Consider the following 19,855-nt stretch of genomic DNA (forward strand, 5'->3'; position numbering starts at 1 on the left):
GACTATTTTCTTTTTTGGATGGACTGATTAGATAATAGGAGATTGCCAGGTTGTGATAGAGTGGATGACCTCAAGATATGAGTGACCATTGATGCAACTTATTAGGTAAGCAAAGGCCTTAGCAACACATATGAACTGCTTGTTCGACCGCCAGAAATGCATATGCTGAAATGGATGAGTGGAAAAACTAGAAAAGATAGGATCAGAAATGAAGTCATTCAAAGGAACCTAGGAGTAGCCCCAATAGGTGATAAAATGAGAGAATGTACACTAAGATTGTTTGGACATGTGAACAGATAACTATCAACAGCACTCATAAGAAGAAGTAAATTGTTGTGAGTTAAATGGGTTAGAGGGACTAAGAGCTGACCAAAAAGGACATGGGTAGAAGTGATAAGAAATTATGAAAGTGCCAATAATTTAACAATGGATATGGCATTAAACAGAACAGAATGGAGAAACAGGATTCATGTAGTTGACCATAGTTGGGACAAGGCTTGGATGATGATGATAATGATGATGATGAGATTGCCTCCCATTTTCCCCACCTTCAAATTCAATGCCCTTTTGTAATTCAGGGTCATCAATATAGCCCTTTACTTCCTCCTACTATAGTTTGGTTTATGAGATTGCCTTCTCGGCCTTGTGTATAACTTCATAGTCAGTATGTGCAGCACCCAGAAGTCCCTGCACAAACCTTCATATTTTTTTCTTAAAACTCCCCTGCTTACACCCTTATCAGACTGCTTCTAAACACCATTACTAGTCTGAACAATGTGTCAGCTTTACCGTGATGAATGCATGAATGAGTTTCATTGCACATCTAAGAAGCGTATAGTCCCCCACGTCAAAGGTAAATAGCAAATATAATATGGGGTGGTGATGGAACTGGCTAGGATGGAAATAATAAAGAACTTTTGTTCCCTCTCTTTTTATAATGGAGAAGACCAAATGCATACGGATGATAGGCCCTAGTACACACTTTATGTCAAGCAAGGCCGAAACAACTGATCAATGCCCCACCATCTTGCCTACACCATTTCAAATTTAGTCAAAGCAGGAATATACAAATTAGGAAGTCCCACCATCTTGATTACAATGTTTAAGAAATGGTCAAAACACAAACACAGAAACATACAAATTATGAAAATGTTAAAAAGCCACTAAGTTTTCTCCAAACAAATCACAAGCGACCTTTCATAACCACAATAACACTTCCTCTCCTCCTTCAAAGTTATTGTATTGAAAAATAAGCATCACAAAGTTCCAAATTTATAATGTTCCAAAATGAATAAAATCATCACTTAACAGTGGTGCTGAAGTATGAATATCAACCTAAACATTATCAAAGATTCTAGAATGGAAGAGTGCTTGTATACCTTGTCATCAAGGAGTTGATGAGCTATTTCGCGTGTTGGAGCATCAAAATCCAAGTGTTGCACAATGGTTGAATCAGCATTACCTTTCTTTAAAATCCTTTGAGTATGATGCCAAACCCCTGAATTGGGTAGATAAGAACCAACATGACATCCCCTCACCTGAAAAAAATAATAATAAATTGCCATCATCATCCAAGTGGCCAAGCCTTATCCCCACTATATGCATAATAGTTTGCCAAGTCAATCAGATTTAGTTCAATTTCAGAACAAAGGCAAAGGCACCTGTACATGCATAATAATAACTAACCTGACCCACGAAAAAAAATTGTTCACATTTTGTGATGGTCATAATATGTAATTGACCAGTCCATTAGGCATCCCCAATTTAATTTGCAAATTTGTGCATGTATAAATATTTCATGTACCGTATCTAAATAAATCCATACTCGGTACCCCTAAGATTAGGACCTTCTGTTGGGATGTCTGTCATATGAAAATCAACACTTGCAATGTTCTCCACAAGAGAAGGCCTTGGTGCTTCTCCCCATATATCTATCACTTTTGTAAAATAAATTGTGAAGCTCCTTATCAATACTAATTCCCTGTCCATTTGTTACTAGCACTCGGGAATGTTTTTTCTTTCTTTGGTTGTAGGCGGTATCCACCACTGAATATGGGAAGTGTATTTAGGAGATGCAACAGAGCTGCAATATATGGTCTCTTGGGAAGAAAGGAATGAAAAGAAAAACAATGGGAAAGAAAGACAAAAAAAGCTACAATAAAATGTGGTGCATTAGGTCCGAACCATTGATATCTACCATCCTCCTTCAATTCAGTTGATGGTATCCTTAGAGGCTGGCATCTGGTGTCATCCTCATCACGTATTAGAATAAGAATGTCATTGTCTTGGAACCCACCTAAACATAATTGCATTATGCTAAATTTTGATGGATGCAGCTTGGGCAACCCTGGGCCCTTGAGTATTGGGGGAATTTTCTGAAATGGACATGGGAACATATTAGTGATATACTAAGGGCCAATAAGATCCAGAAGTTCAATAAAGACACAACTCATGGCAGCATTGCAGGGCCTAAAAATGGCTAAATCTTTGAACTACATCAACTTGCAGGTAGAAGGAGACACTAAGTTGGTGGTGGATTGATTAAAAGACCAAGAACAAAAGCACTGGCGCTATAGGCAGATCATTAATAAACAATACTATCTCCCCTATATTTGTTCTCTTTATTTTCTTTCTTTTTTGTCATTATTTACAACAAGAAAATAAAATAATTTTGTCATTTCTTTTGGGGGATTGGAGATAGAATCATAGCCAAATCCTGGTGGTTGCCATTTTAAAAAGAAAGAAAGGTCAAGAGGGGGGAAGAAGGAAAAAGAAGGCTGACATGGGGAAATTGCATCAAGAGGGGGGAAGAAGGCTCAAGAGTAAAGAGAAGGGGCAGAAGGAGAGAAAAAATATGTTTGTCGGGCCTTAGAGCAGCTGTATTGGGATGATGGAGTGCTGATTTCTAAGGAATTTGGAAGTGCATGGGAAAAGAGCTTATTTTCAATAGATTTTACCATTTCCTATTGGTGCTTACCAGGGCTTTGTTTGGGTTGTGTTATTATGCCAGTATCATGTTGGGTGGTTTTCTGTATAGTTCTTCAAGGATGAAGATGGGGTTGGTAGTGAACAACAATTTTTTGGCTGCAACTCTTTGCTCCTTCTGGGAAGCCTTCGTTTTGGTCTACATGATTTGCTCAGGCCAAATTGCCCAAACACAACTAGTATACTTTTCTCAATTTTTAATTCAGTGTTTGGTTTTACCATCAAAAAGGAAAAAGAAAAAAGAAACCAAAAATGAACCTCAAAAGTGAGAAAACTAGAAAACATGCTTAATATTCCAAACAGGACAGAAAAATAAAGATCACCCTATTCTCCAACTCTAGAGCTTCAGAAGCCAGTCCTTCTAGCCATTGTACAATTCGGAGACATAATTGTGCTGTATGATCTGTCATAACAAACTGGCATGCCTCGTGGTGTGATGTAGATGGTGACTGTCAAAATAGAACAAAAGATTGCAGGGGTTCAGCTTGCCAAATTTCAACATTGCATGCTACCTAAAATTAATAGATAAAATAACATAGCATGATCTAATAAGGAAACAGATAATACCAATATTAAGTCTTCAGGAAGTTCCTCATTTCCTGCAAGATGACCAAAATTTGTTTCAGGTGGAATTGACCACATAACCAATAAAAAATATACTTATAAATACATCCAATGAGAATTAACTTGCAAGTAAAGTTTAAACCAAACCTTTCAATGAAACTTGAGTACACATCATCTAAACATAGAAAGTACGTAAGATGTAATTTTTTAAAATAAATTTACAAAATGTTGAATCCAAGGTCTACAAGCCCAAGTAGTTGGGGTTAACGCTGAGTTATGTTGAACCCAGCCTTCTTCTATAAGTCAGCTAAGGAGCATAAACCAACATATCTTCTCTCTGAATTAGCTGAAGGCGGAAGCATACTCTATCTATCTACTGCCAACTGCTGGATTGCCCGGTTACCATCTGAACATTCCCTCTTAATTCAAAGCCCTTTTGCTGTCTTGCATTTGCCTCACCTTAAATTATGGCTGTTCAAACTGCACCTAATTGATAAAAAAACCCATTGCTATCAAGGCTAAATTTTCTTGAGAAAAGGTAGAGTGATGTATTAAAGATAAAAACACCCCCCACTCTACACAGCAAGAAATTGTGAATACACTATATCCACCTATACAAAAAGTATTGCTCAACCATTACAAAAATAACAAAGTGGAATTCAAAAAAGAGCTGTATGGAATATCTGTAAAACTTCCGTTCACTGAAACCCAAGAGTGAATTCTACCCCATAGATCCTTTACTAATTATATCTTCCGAGGTCTCCACAGCTTCAAAAATTCTGCCATTTCTTTTCATCCACACAATCCACAAAAATGCCAGAGGAATCACTTTCCAAACTACTTTCCCTTTTTAACTCAGGTCCTTCAACTGCCAACTGGTTAAAAGCTCCAGCACAGATTTTGGAAAACAAAATTGTAGCCCAAAAATGTCTAAAACATTGGACGACAGCCCTCTAGTAAAACAACAATGCAAAACAAGTGGTCAATAGATTCCACTCCCTCATTACAGAAGATGCAATTAATGCTATCAATTAGAACACCCTTTTGAGTAGTAGTCAAACATTTGTTAAGAGAGGTCATCCACATAAGAAAAGCAACCTTCTTCAGAGCAGCTGTCACCAAACACCCTTCCAAGGAAAACGTCCCTCCCCCCCCCCCCACCTACCAGCAGCTTACTATAAAAAGACAACTGAAAAACCGGCAACCTTGCACCCTCTCTATTCTCTTTTATCAACTCCCCTTAATCTACTTGGTATAAAACTATAAGTTTATGCAACAGATCAGCCAATTGCTCTACCTCCCAATCATTTAAGTTCCTCCTGAAAGTAGGAGACTAACCTGCAGTCCTATCTTGAAACGTCAACCACTCTGCCACCAAAGCTTCCATGTTAACAGCTAATTCAAAAGGCCCAGGATATATAATTCTTTCAGCCTATTTTCTTCATACCAAAGGTCACAACAAAACCTTACCATCCCCAATTTTCTACCTCATTCCTTTGAAGAAATCTGATTTGGTACTTTGAATACCTTTCCACAGTGCACACCTGTAAGCAAGAACATCAACTTGATCCCAGCTATCTCCCCTTTGACCATATTTGTCATGAATAACTTCCCTCCACAGACTGTACACCTCCTCATTATATCTCCAGTGCCACTTCCCTAAAAGAGCCTTGTTTAAAAACTTCAAGCTCCCTTATCCCCAAACCACCACTCTCTTTAGGTTGACAATCATTTTTCCAGCACATTAAATGAACTTTCCCTCAGTCCTTCCATCCATTCTATAAAAAATCCCTCATCGATTTATCCAAATTCTCTACTATACTAGTCAGGATGGGAAATAAAGAGAGGGCATAAGTAGGCAAGGAACTCAAAACACTCTTAATCAAAGTGACATTGCCCCCTTTAGATAGGTACTTGGTCTTCCACACTTTCAATCACCGGATTCCAATCTGATTTTGCTGCACTGCTCTCCTAGTGGAAGCCCAAGTATCCTGTTGGTAATTTGCCAACTTTACAGCTGAAAAAAAAATCAGCTAACAAATAGCATTCACCCCCTCACCAACAGCAAACAGTTCCCCTTAAAAAAGGGGATTTTCAAACTTGATATAGCCACAAACCATTTTAAGATGAAATCAAATTGAAAACTTTATCCAGATTAGCCTTACAGAAGAGAGTGCCATCCAAAAACTGTAAAAGAGGGGTGCTCCTTGCAGCACGCATCCTGAAACCCTCAATCAAGCTCAGCTCCTCCATACTCTCGAACATCTTGCTGAGAGCTTCCAGGAAGCAGATAAAAAGGAGAGGAGAGAGGATCCCCTTGCTTGATCCCTCTTGTGCTAAAAAATCTTCCATGAAAGCAACCATTAAAAATAATTGAGAAACTCATATTTGAGATACAAACCTTTACCCAGTTCCCCCATTTGGTCCCAAAATTCATCCTTTTGAGCATATAGTCCAGAAAAGACCAGCTGACATGATTGTAGGCCTACTCCAAATCCACTTTAATAAACACACCCCCTTCACCCCTTCTCATCCAAGAGTCCAGAAGCTCATAAGCCACCAAAATTCCATCCAAAATCTGCCTCCCACCAACAAAAACACTTGGATATTTTGAGATAAAAAATCCGACTACTCTTTCATCATCGAAGATAGCACCGTAGCAATAATTTTATACACACTTCCACCAGGCTAATAAGATGAAAATCCGTCACATTCGCAGCACCTTTTTCCTTTGGTATTAAAGAAATAAAAGTTGAATTTAGACTCCTCTCTAAAGCACCATTAAAATGAATATCAGAGAACAACTTCAATAGGTCCTCATTGAGAAAAACCCCAGCATTTCTTGTAAAAAGTCATCGCAAACCCATCCAGGCCATGGGCGTTACTGCCCTCTATTTTGCTAATGGTTTGCCTTAATTCTTCTTCCTCAAAAGGCTATCCCAACTCTCCCAAAGACATACTATCAAACTCCAGCCCATCAAGCTTTGGCCTACAAGGCCACTTTTCTTTAAATAGTTCCTTAAAAAAAATCAATTATGTTTTCTTTGACTCTCTCTACACCTTCCACAACTTCCCCACCAATCTCCAGTCTTTTAATAGCATTTTCCCTTCATCTTCCACTTGCCAATTTATGAAAATGTACAGTGTTGTTGTCCCCTTCTTTCAGCCACAAACAATAATATCTCTGTCTCCAATAAACTTCATCTTGATAAGCCAAGCTGTCAAACTCAAACCCCTTTGCCTTCGATCTTCTGTCCTTCTCTGTATCAGCAACAGGACCCTGTTCCTCCACTCTATCAACCTCTGCAATAGTCAATAGACATTCCCTCTTGAGGGTCTCATTCTTCCCATAAATCTCTTTCTTCCACAATTTCAGCTTTTATTTCAGTAAAGCAAGCTTTTTAGCAAAAATGTGGCTGGCAGAACTGGACACCTCACAACTTACCCACCAATCATGCAACAGATCCATGAAACCTTGGACTTTAAACCAGCTATGCTAAAACCAGAAAGGTGCCTTCTTGGGCTAGATACCACCACCATCTAGCAAAACTGGAACATAATCAGAAACAGGTCTCAGCAATGCCTCTTGACTTAAATTAGGAGTTTCTTCCTCCCAATCTAGAGCAACCACAAACCTGTCCAATTTGACCAAAGCAGAGGTTTCCCGATTATTAGTCCAAGTAAATTTCTCTTCCATCAAAGGAAGATCCAACAGGCCCTACCTGTTCATAAACTGGTTGAAGTTCCTTATCCCCCTTCCTCTACATGTACCCCTTTTTTTTCATAAAGAGATTCTCACTGCATTGAAATCTCCCCCAATACACCGAGGTAAGTCCCACCTTGAATGGACTGCATCCAACTCATCCCAAAACAAGCCATTCGCCATCATCATTAGGACCATAAACAGTCATCAGCACCTAAACGAAATCATCTTGCACAAACTAAAGATGCGAAGAAACTGAAAGTGCTAGAAACTTATCCCTTAACCTGACTACGGTAGGACCCCAAATTACCAGAATTCCACCTGTTGTCCTCTCTGCCTTGGTGAATCATGAATGCCCAATTGCAAGTTCACAACCCCTCTGCCCCCAAATGCTTCTCAAATCTCACCACTGCCGCCGTTACCCTTTCCAGCTTCAATTCCTGTAGGCATAAGATACATGGCTGCAGTGGTGAGAAGCCCACCATAACATCCCTCAAAAAGCCCCAATCCACTAAATCATATGCCTTGTCCAGATCCAGCTTACAAACAAACCCTTCCTTCCCATTTCTTTTCATATCCTCCGTAACAAAAGCCCCTTGGTTTTGAGAGATTATAGTGGGAAGAATAGCTCTAATCCTTCAAGATAGCACCTTAACAATGATCTTGTAAAGGCTATGCACCAAGCTAATTGGTCTAAAATCCTTAGGATGCATTGCCTCCACTTTCTTTAGTATCAAGGCAATAAAAGTTGAGTTTAGCCCCGGATTAATCACACCCCTATCAAAAAATTCATCAAAAACTTTCAAGATGTCATCTTTTAATATCTCCCAACAATCTTGGTAAAAAGCCATGGTGAACCTATCAAGACCAGGTGCTTTACTCCTATCCATAGAGAAGATTGCATCCATTATTTCTTCACTATCAAATCTTCTTTCCAACCATCTCTGAGATTCCTCTAGAAGCTTGAGCCACTCCAAACCATCAATCCAAATTCTGTCATTCAAAACCTTCCTAAAAAATAATCTAAAATGTTCCACAAAGACTTGAACAATCTCATTCTTTTGGCTAATATTCACACCATTAACCTCCAACTTTGACACAAAGTTCTTTCTCCTCCCGATTGTTAGTGCATGCAAGAATCCAGTGTTCCTATCACCCTCCTTAACCCACTTGCTCTTTGATTTTTGTCTCCTGATTTCCTCTTTCAATAGTAGCTCCTCCAGTTCCTTCCTCAACCTCCGCTTTTCATCTCTATCACTTTCCTCCAGCAAACCAGTGACTTCCATTCCATCCACCTCCTCAATTTTGGAAACCAATGCTTGCTTTTGTTCCTCAATCCTACCGAATTCTTGTAAATTCCATTCCTTGGTTTTGCCTTTAAGCTCCTTCAACTTCTATTGAAACCTCATACCTTCCCAATTTACCCTTGGATAGCTCTCCTCCCACCATACTTTAACTTTCCCCCTAAACCCATCAATATATAACCACATTCTCAAATCTGAACGGGGTTGGGCCTCTACCTTCCACACTCTCCTAAAAAATGGATATTGGCCAATGATCCGATGTTACCCTTGGCAAGGCCCTAGAAATTAGACCTCTCCCATGCTCCTCCCAATCAACTGTGAATAAAAATATGTCTAGTTTAGAGCAAACTGGGTTGACCTATAGGTTGGACCAAGTTAGTATGAGCCATAAGAAGTTCTTTCAACCCAAAAGCATCAATAATCTGATTAATCTCCTCATTCTTAAATTAGTCCTCTAACTCCGATTATTAGTCTCTTCCAAAAACCTCATCACATTGAAATCCCCTCCTAAACACCAAGGTCCATCCCACAATCCCCTTATATGTTCCAAACCTATCCTCTTCTATTTCACAATAGTTCCCTTCATGTACTTCTTTTCTCTTCAGCTCCTCGAAAAATTCCTTGAGCACCTCCCAAATTTTCCAACCCCTCACCCAAGGACTAAAGTATCAGTTTTAGGTATCATATCGGACAACTTGGATACGGATACGGATATGGATATGCTTGGGAAACACATGGATACGGACAAAAAATATGGAAATGTTTGAATACACTTTGTATACAAATTCAATAATTATATTAATAACTTCAAGTTTAATGTCAAAATAACTATAAATAATATATAAATGCATAGAATTTGTATATTTTAATGGTATATCTGAAGAAATATATTACTATTGATATAACGGGATGCATAGATGTTATACAATTTTATTGCTAATGCACAATTTTTATTTCTATTAAAATCCAAGGCAAAATACATATGCAACCATTATATTTGAATTATTATATCAATTATTTTTATTTTACTATTTTCAAATTTTAACATCAACTAAAAATTAATTCGCAAATGTTCAGTAAATAATACTTTATTTTTGTAAACAATAAATATGTTTATATAAAATGCAAATGAAAACATCAATTAATAAATTATAAAAATATATAATCTTAACTTAAAATATATCAAATCTATTAAAATTTTGAAGATGAGTATCATTTGAAAATTCATAAATTTTAATTACAAAAATAAATTTACCATTATTAATATTTTTATTTTTATGATTCTTTAAAATAAAAAATCAACTTTTATCTAAATGTAGATTAGTGGATTTGATAGATTCAATTTATATTATAATCTCAAATGATTTGTAAACAATATTTTATCTTTTTAAATAATATATACATTGTTATTTAATGCGAATTAAAAAACTAATTAATAATTTATAAAATAATTATTATAATTTATCAAATCTACATAAATAATTCTAAGCATTAAAATAATTATTCTATTAATAATATTTTTATTTGTATAAATTTATTGAAACTAAAAATCAGTTATATATGTGTATTTGGTAAATTATTTATTTTATTGGTTTATAAAATAATAACTTTGAATATTATTCTTTTTAATTTGTACTTGGAGTTATTGAATATACTATTTGTTTAGATTGAATGTAAGAATTAATTTTAATAAAAGATAATTTATTTCACTTATTATCACGAAATAGAAGGTGGCTAGAGGGTTAAGATCTTGCGCTCCTAGACGCTAGGTGACCCTGGTTTCAGGGATTGAATCACGTGAAATCCCTTTTTCTAGTGAAGTGCTTTTCTGTTAAACTCGGGTTTGATACGCCTCTATATCGGTACGAATTGGCCGATATTGTGCAATATGCGCTGATACAGTTCTGTACCGGTCCGATACACATGACAGGTATTATACAATGCCAATCGTGGCGTATCTCGTATCTTTCCCAAGGATTTAAGCATCGATACGATACGTCCAATAGGAGTGATACGGGGCGTATCGTATCAGTATCGGATTAGGGCAATATAGGATACGTTGCAAATGGAAACGTATCCTATAAATCGCGCGTATAGACCGATACGAGTGCGTATCGGCCCGTATCGCATTGTATGGGCCAACATGTAGTGCCTTCAACTAAAAATGCAAACGCTGCTAATAGCGTGATTTGAACCCAGAACACCGCACGCATGGCGCAGAGAACCTTAAACTCTCCGTCAAACCACTTGGCCATGCCATGCGTTGTGATATTTAACGAAATAACACAATTGTTATTAATGTCGATAAAATAAATAATCAATATTTGTGTTAAACAACACCAATTAAAAATTAAAATAAATAATATTTAAAATTAGCATTTTATAAAAAATGGAATAAATAATCTATCAATTATATATTTACATCAAAAGGGGTACCAAAATAATATATTTACATCAAAAGATGATTTTAATCTAAAGAACTTTGTACAAATAATACATTAATAATAGAATAATTACCTTACTACATAAAATTCATAAATATGCACATGATATATATCTTACAAATTTTATATATGATATAATTATTAATTAATATTTTAATTTGCATTAAATGACAACATATTTATTATTTACAAAAAAATAAAAGAATGTTTGCAAAATATTCAAGAATATATTATCAAATTGAATTTATCAAATCCACTAATTTACATTTAAATGAAAATTTAATTTTAATTTCAAAAAAAATATTCAAATAAAAATTTTAAAAACGAAATAGTTATTTTAATAATTAAAATTATGAATTTGCATATGATATATATCTTAGAATGTTTAACCAATTTTATATATTTTCAGAAATTATTAAATAATAATTTAATTTATATTTGAGAATTTAACATTTGGTTAACTTTTTTTGTTAATGTTAAAATGTAAAGAAAAATAAAATAGAAAATAATTGATATAATAATTAGGATAAATATAATAAGTCCATCTTGGACTCTTAATTAATGCATTGTGTATGATATCTGCGCATTTTGCTATCAATTATAATATATTTTTATGCACACCGATAAATATATATTTCTTATATATTTATACATTATTTATGGCTATTTGACCATAAATTTAGTGTTATTAATGTATTTATGAAATTTTCATGTGTTTCCTTAGTGTATCCAAGTTTATCATATTTCCTGTCCGTACCCATGCATTTCCAAAGCGTATTCATATCTGAGTTGTCCGATACGATACTCAATACCAATACTTTAATCCTTGATCTTCCCCTACTGATATCGATATCGGGCGTATCGTGTCAATATTTTAATCCTTGCCCTCCCCTCTCTTATTATAGGAATCTTCTTCTTTGGCCCTACTATCATCATGCGATGAAGGGCAAACCTTGGGATCTGGAACATTAGACACAGGTAAAGAGTACATATTAGTATAAAAACTGAACTGACACCAATACCTGAAGTCTGCATAATGGAAGGTACAAGCACATTAAGCATTCCATGATCACAAGGTTGGTGCTCAGCCTCTACCCGGATTGAGGTTTAAGCTATGAATAGGAATGCAAACAAATCATATCAGATTCGAATCAGGGTATATCTGAATCCAATTCAACTCTATTCATGGCAGATCTGATCGGATATGATAGGCAAGGATCTGAATTTGAATTCGATCAGGAAGTCGGATCTTCGGGTCTGATCCGATCCGATTTCTTTTCTTTAAAAAAATGATAAATTATTAAAAGAAATTTAAAATATACCAAAATAAATAAAGAAAAACAAAAAAATACAAGTATTTTTTAATTATTTTCATCATATATATACATGTTTTTATAAAAAATAAATAATATAACAAATTTACAAAAATATACTATAAATAATATATTTATAAATAAATAAATAACATACATATATGTATTATATATTTATATAAATAAACATATAACATATATTGGATCGGATAGAGGTGATCTAAATCCAATCCGATTTCTGATCGGATCCTATTATCTGATCTGATCCTAAGATCCGAACAAGAGCGATCCGAATTCTACCAAAGAGGATTGGATCACGAATTGGATTGGATCATGATCTGATCCGTTTGCACCCCTAGCTACAAGATCATTTGTAAAGGATATACTTCTCTATTTACCACAAAGACTCTATTGCCTATCCTTTCCTAGGTTTCCCTTAACAAGTTTCCAATGATCCTTGTCTAATCCCTTGTAGACACCCTACTTAAGGTGTGATTTGTGAATTTGGGTCTGGTCCACTCTTCGTTGGGCTTAGTTTTCCCACCTCGACTTCCATATTGTACTCTACCATATTACCAGTTTACCATTCTTGTCGTCCACTGTTGTGTCTAAAGAGCATGTTTCATTTGAGATTTTTTCTTCATCAATAAATAAGATGTTTGTCCATAGGGAATCCTCCAACTCTCCCATCGTTCCTTTCTCTCCAATCTCATAACCGACCAACGAATCTTCCTCTGACTCTGAATTGCTAGACTCATCCTCCAACCGCTCACAATCCAGCCCCCCATCCTTTATCTATAAAATCCTTATCATCAAACTTCCTTCTTGTGTATCTTGGATTAGGATCCACTACAAATTGGATTAGGATGCTCAGTCCAATCGGATGCTCAGTACCAGTGGCTAGGGACGATGATAGATCAAGGCATTGGTCTACCAATGGAATCATTTTCTGTTGGGGGCTGATGAACTCTCGAAGAGGGGCTTTAAAGGCCAACTCGTCAAGGTTATCTGACGAGTTGCTAAAAGCACTGCTAATCCCACTCCCACCTAGTTCAGAGTAACCACCCCTATTACTTGACCCGCACTCTTCCCTTGTTTTATCGCTATATCTAAGCAGATCTAACAATGTACCTGATTTTAAAACCTTGGCATAAGACAGTTTCTCAAGATTTCTCTCCACCAATAGCCTTTCGTCTTCAACCTTCGAACAAGACTCCCACAGGTCTCCTCCTCACAATCACTAATAGAAATCCTCTAGTTTTTTGTTCTTTTACTTTCGTATAAACGCCTGAATGTGGCTTCAGGTAATTTCTCTCCAATCTCCACCTAAGAAAAACAGACTGAGCACTTTGGCCACCATGACTAAGTACATGCACCACCCATCTAGTTCATAAAATGAATTTGTTACTCCAGTGGACTTCATCAACCCAAGGCTCCTTGGGTCTCGCCCTCACTTCCCTCCATATTAGGATTAGGTGATCCTTCTTCAATCCAAACCTCCTAATCACTTCCCAAGACCCTTAACTCACCCTCTATTGCTGGCCAAATCCTATATGCCCTGCAAAGAGGAGAATTTGATCCACCCAATGCTCCCAGAGACACCTCAGACAAGACAATCACCTCCCTCCTCTCCAATATAATCAATGAAACATCCTTGAATAGAGAGAAACTAACATTTCCATTCTATGAATCCTACAGCTATGCTGCTTCATTTTATAATAAATTTTCCACTAAATAATCTAGACTTTTAATCTATTTTTCCCATCTAATATTGGAGGTTTTTCAATCGATAGTTTCAATTTTTTAATTGCATAAATATACAAAATTCATCTACAAATTTACACATGGCTAGATTGTTCAGGTTGGCATTTGTTCCATAAATAAAGGGGCCAGAGAGGAACACAGGTGAGCAGTGGTGGAGCCAGGAATTTTCTCTTGGGGGACCAAATTAAACAAGAAAATGAAATAGGGAGTAGAAGATGTAGGGTTTTGAAAGATATGGGACGGGAAGGTTCGGGTCTATTACAGTTTTTTTATTTTTTTTGAAAAAGAAAAAATGAACTTTTTTTTAATTTTGGGAGTTGGAGGAGCGTTAGAGAGTATCTTAACATTTCAGTTCAAGTTTTTTTTTTTTTTTTGGTTAGGGGGAGAGGGGAGGGGGGAATGATATTAAAAATATACGTGACACACACAGTATAAATAACATAAAATTTAGAACAGTTAGAGATATATTTCCTTTCCCAAATAGGTGCCATAGAAGAGACCAAGAAGCTGCTTCATCAAGCAAGAGACGAGACTTTTGTCTCATTAATTTATCTTCCACAGCCCGCTGCCTCCCATTCGACCCATACCTGCAAAAGTGACGCACAGAAATGCAATCACATCATGTTATAACTTCCAATATGGTAAAATGAAACAAATGTAAGCACTAATATTTGTAGTTCTTTTATTTTCTTTATCTTCAAGGCCCAGTCATTAGTATATACCACTAAAATAGTCGTTGGCATCATATAGTATCTTCCAGGAGGGAAAATAAGAACAATCACATAAAAGCATTACTTAAATTGCATAATTCTGAGCTCATAATAGTTTAATTGGTCAGCTTATAACAGAAAATAACTTGTTATAGAATATAGAACAATAACCCTGTCATGCCAGCACTGCACCTATTACAAGAATGGTCAACTCCCAATTAATCAAGCAACAATCATTTCACAATCATAAAACAGCTTGCGTTGCTACCATTTCAAATTCCAATGTTACATACTCACAATTCTCGTTTTTTAACAATTTCTATAATAGTTATATGGGTCATACAAAAAAGTTATTCCTTCAAGGAAAGGGCTCACTCCTTCTCAGATCAGACTATCTTAACATGATTCTAAATTTCAAATACAAAATAAATCACAAAACCAAAAAAATAACATATGCAATAATAAAGATTTTTACGATCTTCAACAAGATTTTTTATCCTTCTGGTGCCACATTTTTCCACTGGTAATACTTCAACTCTGGCTGGACTATCTTGTTTATACAAAATTACAAATGATCAAGATACAAATACTGATAAGGGTCATCCCCTAACGTTGGTCCTGGTTATCCATTATCTTGGAAGGGTGGACTGGATACAAACCTAACCTTCAGCATTTTCTTCCACAAAGTGGTAACTCTCAAACTCAAAGTTGTTTTTTTGCACTTGTCAGCCCAAGATTTTTTTTTATAAGTTAGCTGAAGATGCCAACAGTGATATGTCAGGGGTAAAAAGTTAGTCTGGGTAAACAACTAATGTTTAGAGGTCTTAATTGCCAAGCAAGTTTTTTTTTATCAGCAAAAAATTTTCATTAATAACAGAGAAATTAAGTAACAATAGACAAAGATTGCAGAGGGACAAACTGCAACCTCCAGCAATCAGTTACAATTCTGCCCAGTACAATGAAGATCTATTTGCCCCTTGTTTTGCTAGGGTATCTGTCATCCCATTTGCATCCCGTTTGACCCAACCAAACTGAGAGTTGAACTTCCTTGCAAGTGTGTCAATTTCTCTGAAGATAAATTTGAGCTTCACTGATGTGATGTTTTTGGCCCAAGGGGTGACTAATAGTGAGTCTCCTATTTCTAAGTCTGCTGTTCCTATCTGCTCAGCCATCTTTAGACCTTGAAGTAGGGCTAGAGATTCAGCCTGTATTGAGTCACCAAAACCCATTGGTCCTGAGTAGAGTGTCACCACCACACCCAGATGATTTCTAAACACACCCCCTATGCCTGCCCTTCCTGGGTTGCCAAGAGAACTCCCATCAAAGTTCAGTTTTAGTTTGTTCAGTGCCGGTGGTTTCCATTCCATACTTACATGTACTGTTTGTGCTACTTCAGCCCAATTTCTTAGTATCTCATTTGTGGAGTAGTTTTTGAATATCTCCATGGTCTTCACCCAATGTGCAGTTCTGATTTTTATGGCTCCAATAACTTCCTCCTTTGTTTTGCTTTTTCCTAAAAAGATTCTTAGGTTTCTTTCCTCCCATATAGTCCATATTGTAGCTACTCTTACTGCCTTCCATACGCACTTTCCTCGTTTCTTCAATTGACACAGGAAAGAGGGGCTGAATAGACTTACCACATCCTGTGGGGGGAGCCCATCTGCATCCAAAGAGAGAACAAACAACATTCCAAATACCAGAAGCAAAACAGCAAGACAAAAGTAAGTGGGTTAAGGTTTCACCACATCCCAAACAAAGGACACACACATGAGGAGAGAGGCTATTGTTTGGCCTCCTTTTCTGTAGCACATCACAAGTGTTTACCTTCCCTAGGAACACTTCCCAACAAAAAGCTTGTACTTTTGGAGGGATCGGTTTAGACCAGATTTCTCTCACTATGAAGTTCACCCCCATAGGATCAATGTGAGTGAGCAAACCAAAGAAAAATGCACAGGAAAATAAACCATCAGAAGTTGGGGACCAAACTCTACAATCAGCTATAGATTGGTCCAAGTAGACCCTCTCAAGTGTTGAAATCAAAAGCACTAGAAACTCACACTCATTTTCCTTCAGCCCTCTTTTGAAACCAAAATCCCAAGAGATCCCTGACTCTGAAAGCACACCAAACCAAGCAACAGGCTTGTTTTTATGGTTTGATAAGGAGTAGAGGTCTGGGAATTTGATCATAAGAGGCACATCCCCAACCCAAAGGTCTTCCCAGAATATACCTCAAAGATTGCCGTCCAAGGAGAGGATGGAGTTTAGTTTTGCATCCCAGCTGTTATCTGCTTCACCATGTAAGCTTTTAATGACCCTGTAACACAACCTTTCTTCTTCACAAGGGAATCTCCACAGTCATTTCCCTAGAAGGGCCTAGTTTTTCTTTAATAGGTCCCCTATACCTAATCCACCCTGCTCCTTAGGGTAACAAACTTGCTCCCACTTCACTAAATGATCTTTCTTTTCATCACCTGGTTCCCACAAAAAATCCTTCATAATCTTCTCCAACTTCCTAGCTATTTTCATCGAGATCTTAAAGGTGGAGAGGAAATAAGTGGGTAGGTTTGCTAGGGTTGATTTTATCAAGGTGATTCTTCCCCCCAAGGATATAAAATTTATCTTCCACATTGCCAACTTCTTCATGAACCTCTCTACCACCAGTTTCTAGAAGCTTTCAGCTTTCAGATTCCCACCCAAGGGCAAACCTAAGTATTCCAGAGGCCAATTTTTCACTTCACAACCTAGCAGATTTGCCATGGCTTGGATGTCCCCACCTTCAATATTGATTCCCGCTACAAAGCTTTCCCCCAATTGACTTTCAGTTTGGAGGCTTGTTGAAATTCATCCACCAATCTTTTCAGATTCCTTAAACTAGATTCATCACAGCTTTCACAAAAAATGATTATGTCATCAACAAATTGCAAATGATTAGGATTAGCTTAGCTTATCTTATCTTGTTAGTAGCTTATCAGATTAGGATTAGCTTATCTTATCCTTAGCAAGATAGAACTGGAAGTCTCCCTATTCAGCAAGGAGACTCCCCTTGATTAGGACTCTTGTAATCTCCTATTTAAGGAGACCCCATTATTGAATGAGATATCAAATTATTCAGTCAAGAGTGAGTTAGGAGAGTTGGTGATCTCTTGGACAAATCACCAAAGGCCCCAAGATAGGTTCATCACGAGCAGGAAGGAACAAGGGAAAACAGGAGGTTTTCCCCGTGGACCGACCCGTGACGAGATCCTATTCCCGGGCCCTCAACAACTTGGTATCAGAGCAAGGCATCATGGGAGATTTCGAGCAGCTACCTTCCAGGGTCCACGACCTCGAGCACCAACTCGTGGAGACCAACTCCGAAGTTTGTGAGATCAAAGGTGAAGTGCGAGAACTGCGGCGACTAATGGAGATGTTTCTTTCCAGTAGGGAAAGGAACTCTGACGGAGGGACAGCAGCTAACGACCGCCAGCCAGATCTGTCGGAGTCTTCCGACTAACAGTAGTCCGTCGGCCATGGGGCAGCCATCATCCCCAAGTACAACAGGCTGGAGTTCCCATCGTACAACGGCAACGAAAACCCCCTAGGCTGGTTGTATCGCTGCGAGCAGTTCTTCCGGAATCAACGGACAAATGACCAGGACAAGGTAAGCCTAGCCGCCTTTCATTTAACAGAAGAAGCACAGCTTTGGTTTTATCGGTTAGAGCAAGAAGCACCCGGGCTCAATTGGCCCCAGTTTAAATCCTATTGCCTTCTTCGGTTCGGACCCCCATTGACCAGCAACCGACTAGGCGAGCTAATTAAACTTAAACAGACCGGAACAGTTGCTGAATACCAGCGACAATTCCAAACCCTCCTCGCGAGGGCATCCTCCGTGCGACCAGACCAGCAAGTAGATATGTTCACAGCAGGGCTAGCAGAACCCTTGCGAGTGGATGTCGAGATGCAAAATCCCCCAAATTTGGTCACAGCCATGAACTTAGCCTGCACATTTGAGCGCAAGCTGCTGCTCAGCCGCGGAATTTTTAATGTGGGTCGTCCACCGAACTCGTGGGTGCCCCCAAGACTAGCAGCAACAACCCCCTATTCTGCTACCAGCCGGGAAATGAAGCCTCCCACGACCACCACCTCTAGAGCAGTGACAAGTACAGGTGGTAACATGGTCACTCCTCCCATCAAGCGCTTGACCAGGGCAGAAATGGCAGAGCGCCGAGCGAGTGGTCAATGTTTCAACTGTGATGACCTCTACTCGGCAGGACATAGATGCAAGAGGCTTTTTTGCCTTCTCATAGATGAGCAAGAGGAGGAAGGGGAACCCGTCACATTCAAACTAGAGATCTCTCTCCATGCGATCACTGGTATTAAAATCTCTGAGACCATGTAGTTACAGGCATAGATCGCAGGCCATCCGGTGTGCATTCTCGTCGATTCAGGGAGCACACACAACTTCATAAGTGAACATGCAGCCCTACAGTTAAAACTTCCAATGGAACTTCGGCCACGACTACAGGTCAATTCTGAACTAATTCTTGTTGATTTATTTGTACTCTCATTGGATGGGTTCGATATTGTTCTCGGGGTCAAATGGTTAATTACCCTAGGCCCGATTTTGTGAAACTTCAGCGCACTCACCATGACCTTCCACCTGAATGGCAAGCAAGTTTCATGGCACGGTTGCAGGGTTAAAGAAAAGACACCGCAGGTTCATGCACTCCAGACAGAACCGGCAGCCATGGAAAAACTTCTCGCCGAGTTTTCAGATCTGTTCCAGGAACCGAAGGGCCTTCCCCCTTCCCGAGCTTGCGACCATCGTATTCCTTTGGTGGCGGGTTCAGCACCAGTCGTTGTCAGGCCTTATCGCTACCCTCACTTGCAGAAGGATGAGATAGAAAAACAATGTACAGCGATGCTGAACCAAGGGATCATACGCAAAAGTCACTCCCCCTTCTCTTTGTCGGTTCTGTTGGTGGCAAAGCAGGATGGAACATGGAGGTTCTGTGTTGACTATAGAGAACTCAATGACCGGACGAGTTGCATGGTGCCCAGTATTTCTCTAAGTTGGACCTCAGGTCTG

General features: G+C 38.0%; 1 protein-coding gene across 2 annotated transcripts in view; it reads right to left on the reverse strand.

The window, feature by feature from the left end:
* LOC148842103 (nuclear pore complex protein) overlaps positions 1-19,855 on the reverse strand; it is a 77,818-nt gene that overhangs the window by 48,492 nt on the left and 9,471 nt on the right. For both annotated transcript variants that reach the window (XM_088959757.1, XM_088959756.1), the window contains exons 4-7: positions 14,544-14,664; positions 3,553-3,579; positions 3,309-3,434; positions 1,380-1,538 (exon numbers count right to left, since the gene is read on the reverse strand). In XM_088959757.1, coding sequence (XP_088815883.1) covers positions 1,380-1,538; positions 3,309-3,434; positions 3,553-3,579; positions 14,544-14,664 — 433 coding nt within the window. The remainder of the gene's footprint in view (positions 1-1,379; positions 1,539-3,308; positions 3,435-3,552; positions 3,580-14,543; positions 14,665-19,855) is intronic.

Source organism: Nelumbo lutea, chromosome 8, assembly GCF_056320005.1.
Source record: "Nelumbo lutea isolate HS-2025 chromosome 8, American lotus-T2T, whole genome shotgun sequence".
Lineage (NCBI taxonomy): Eukaryota > Viridiplantae > Streptophyta > Magnoliopsida > Proteales > Nelumbonaceae > Nelumbo > Nelumbo lutea.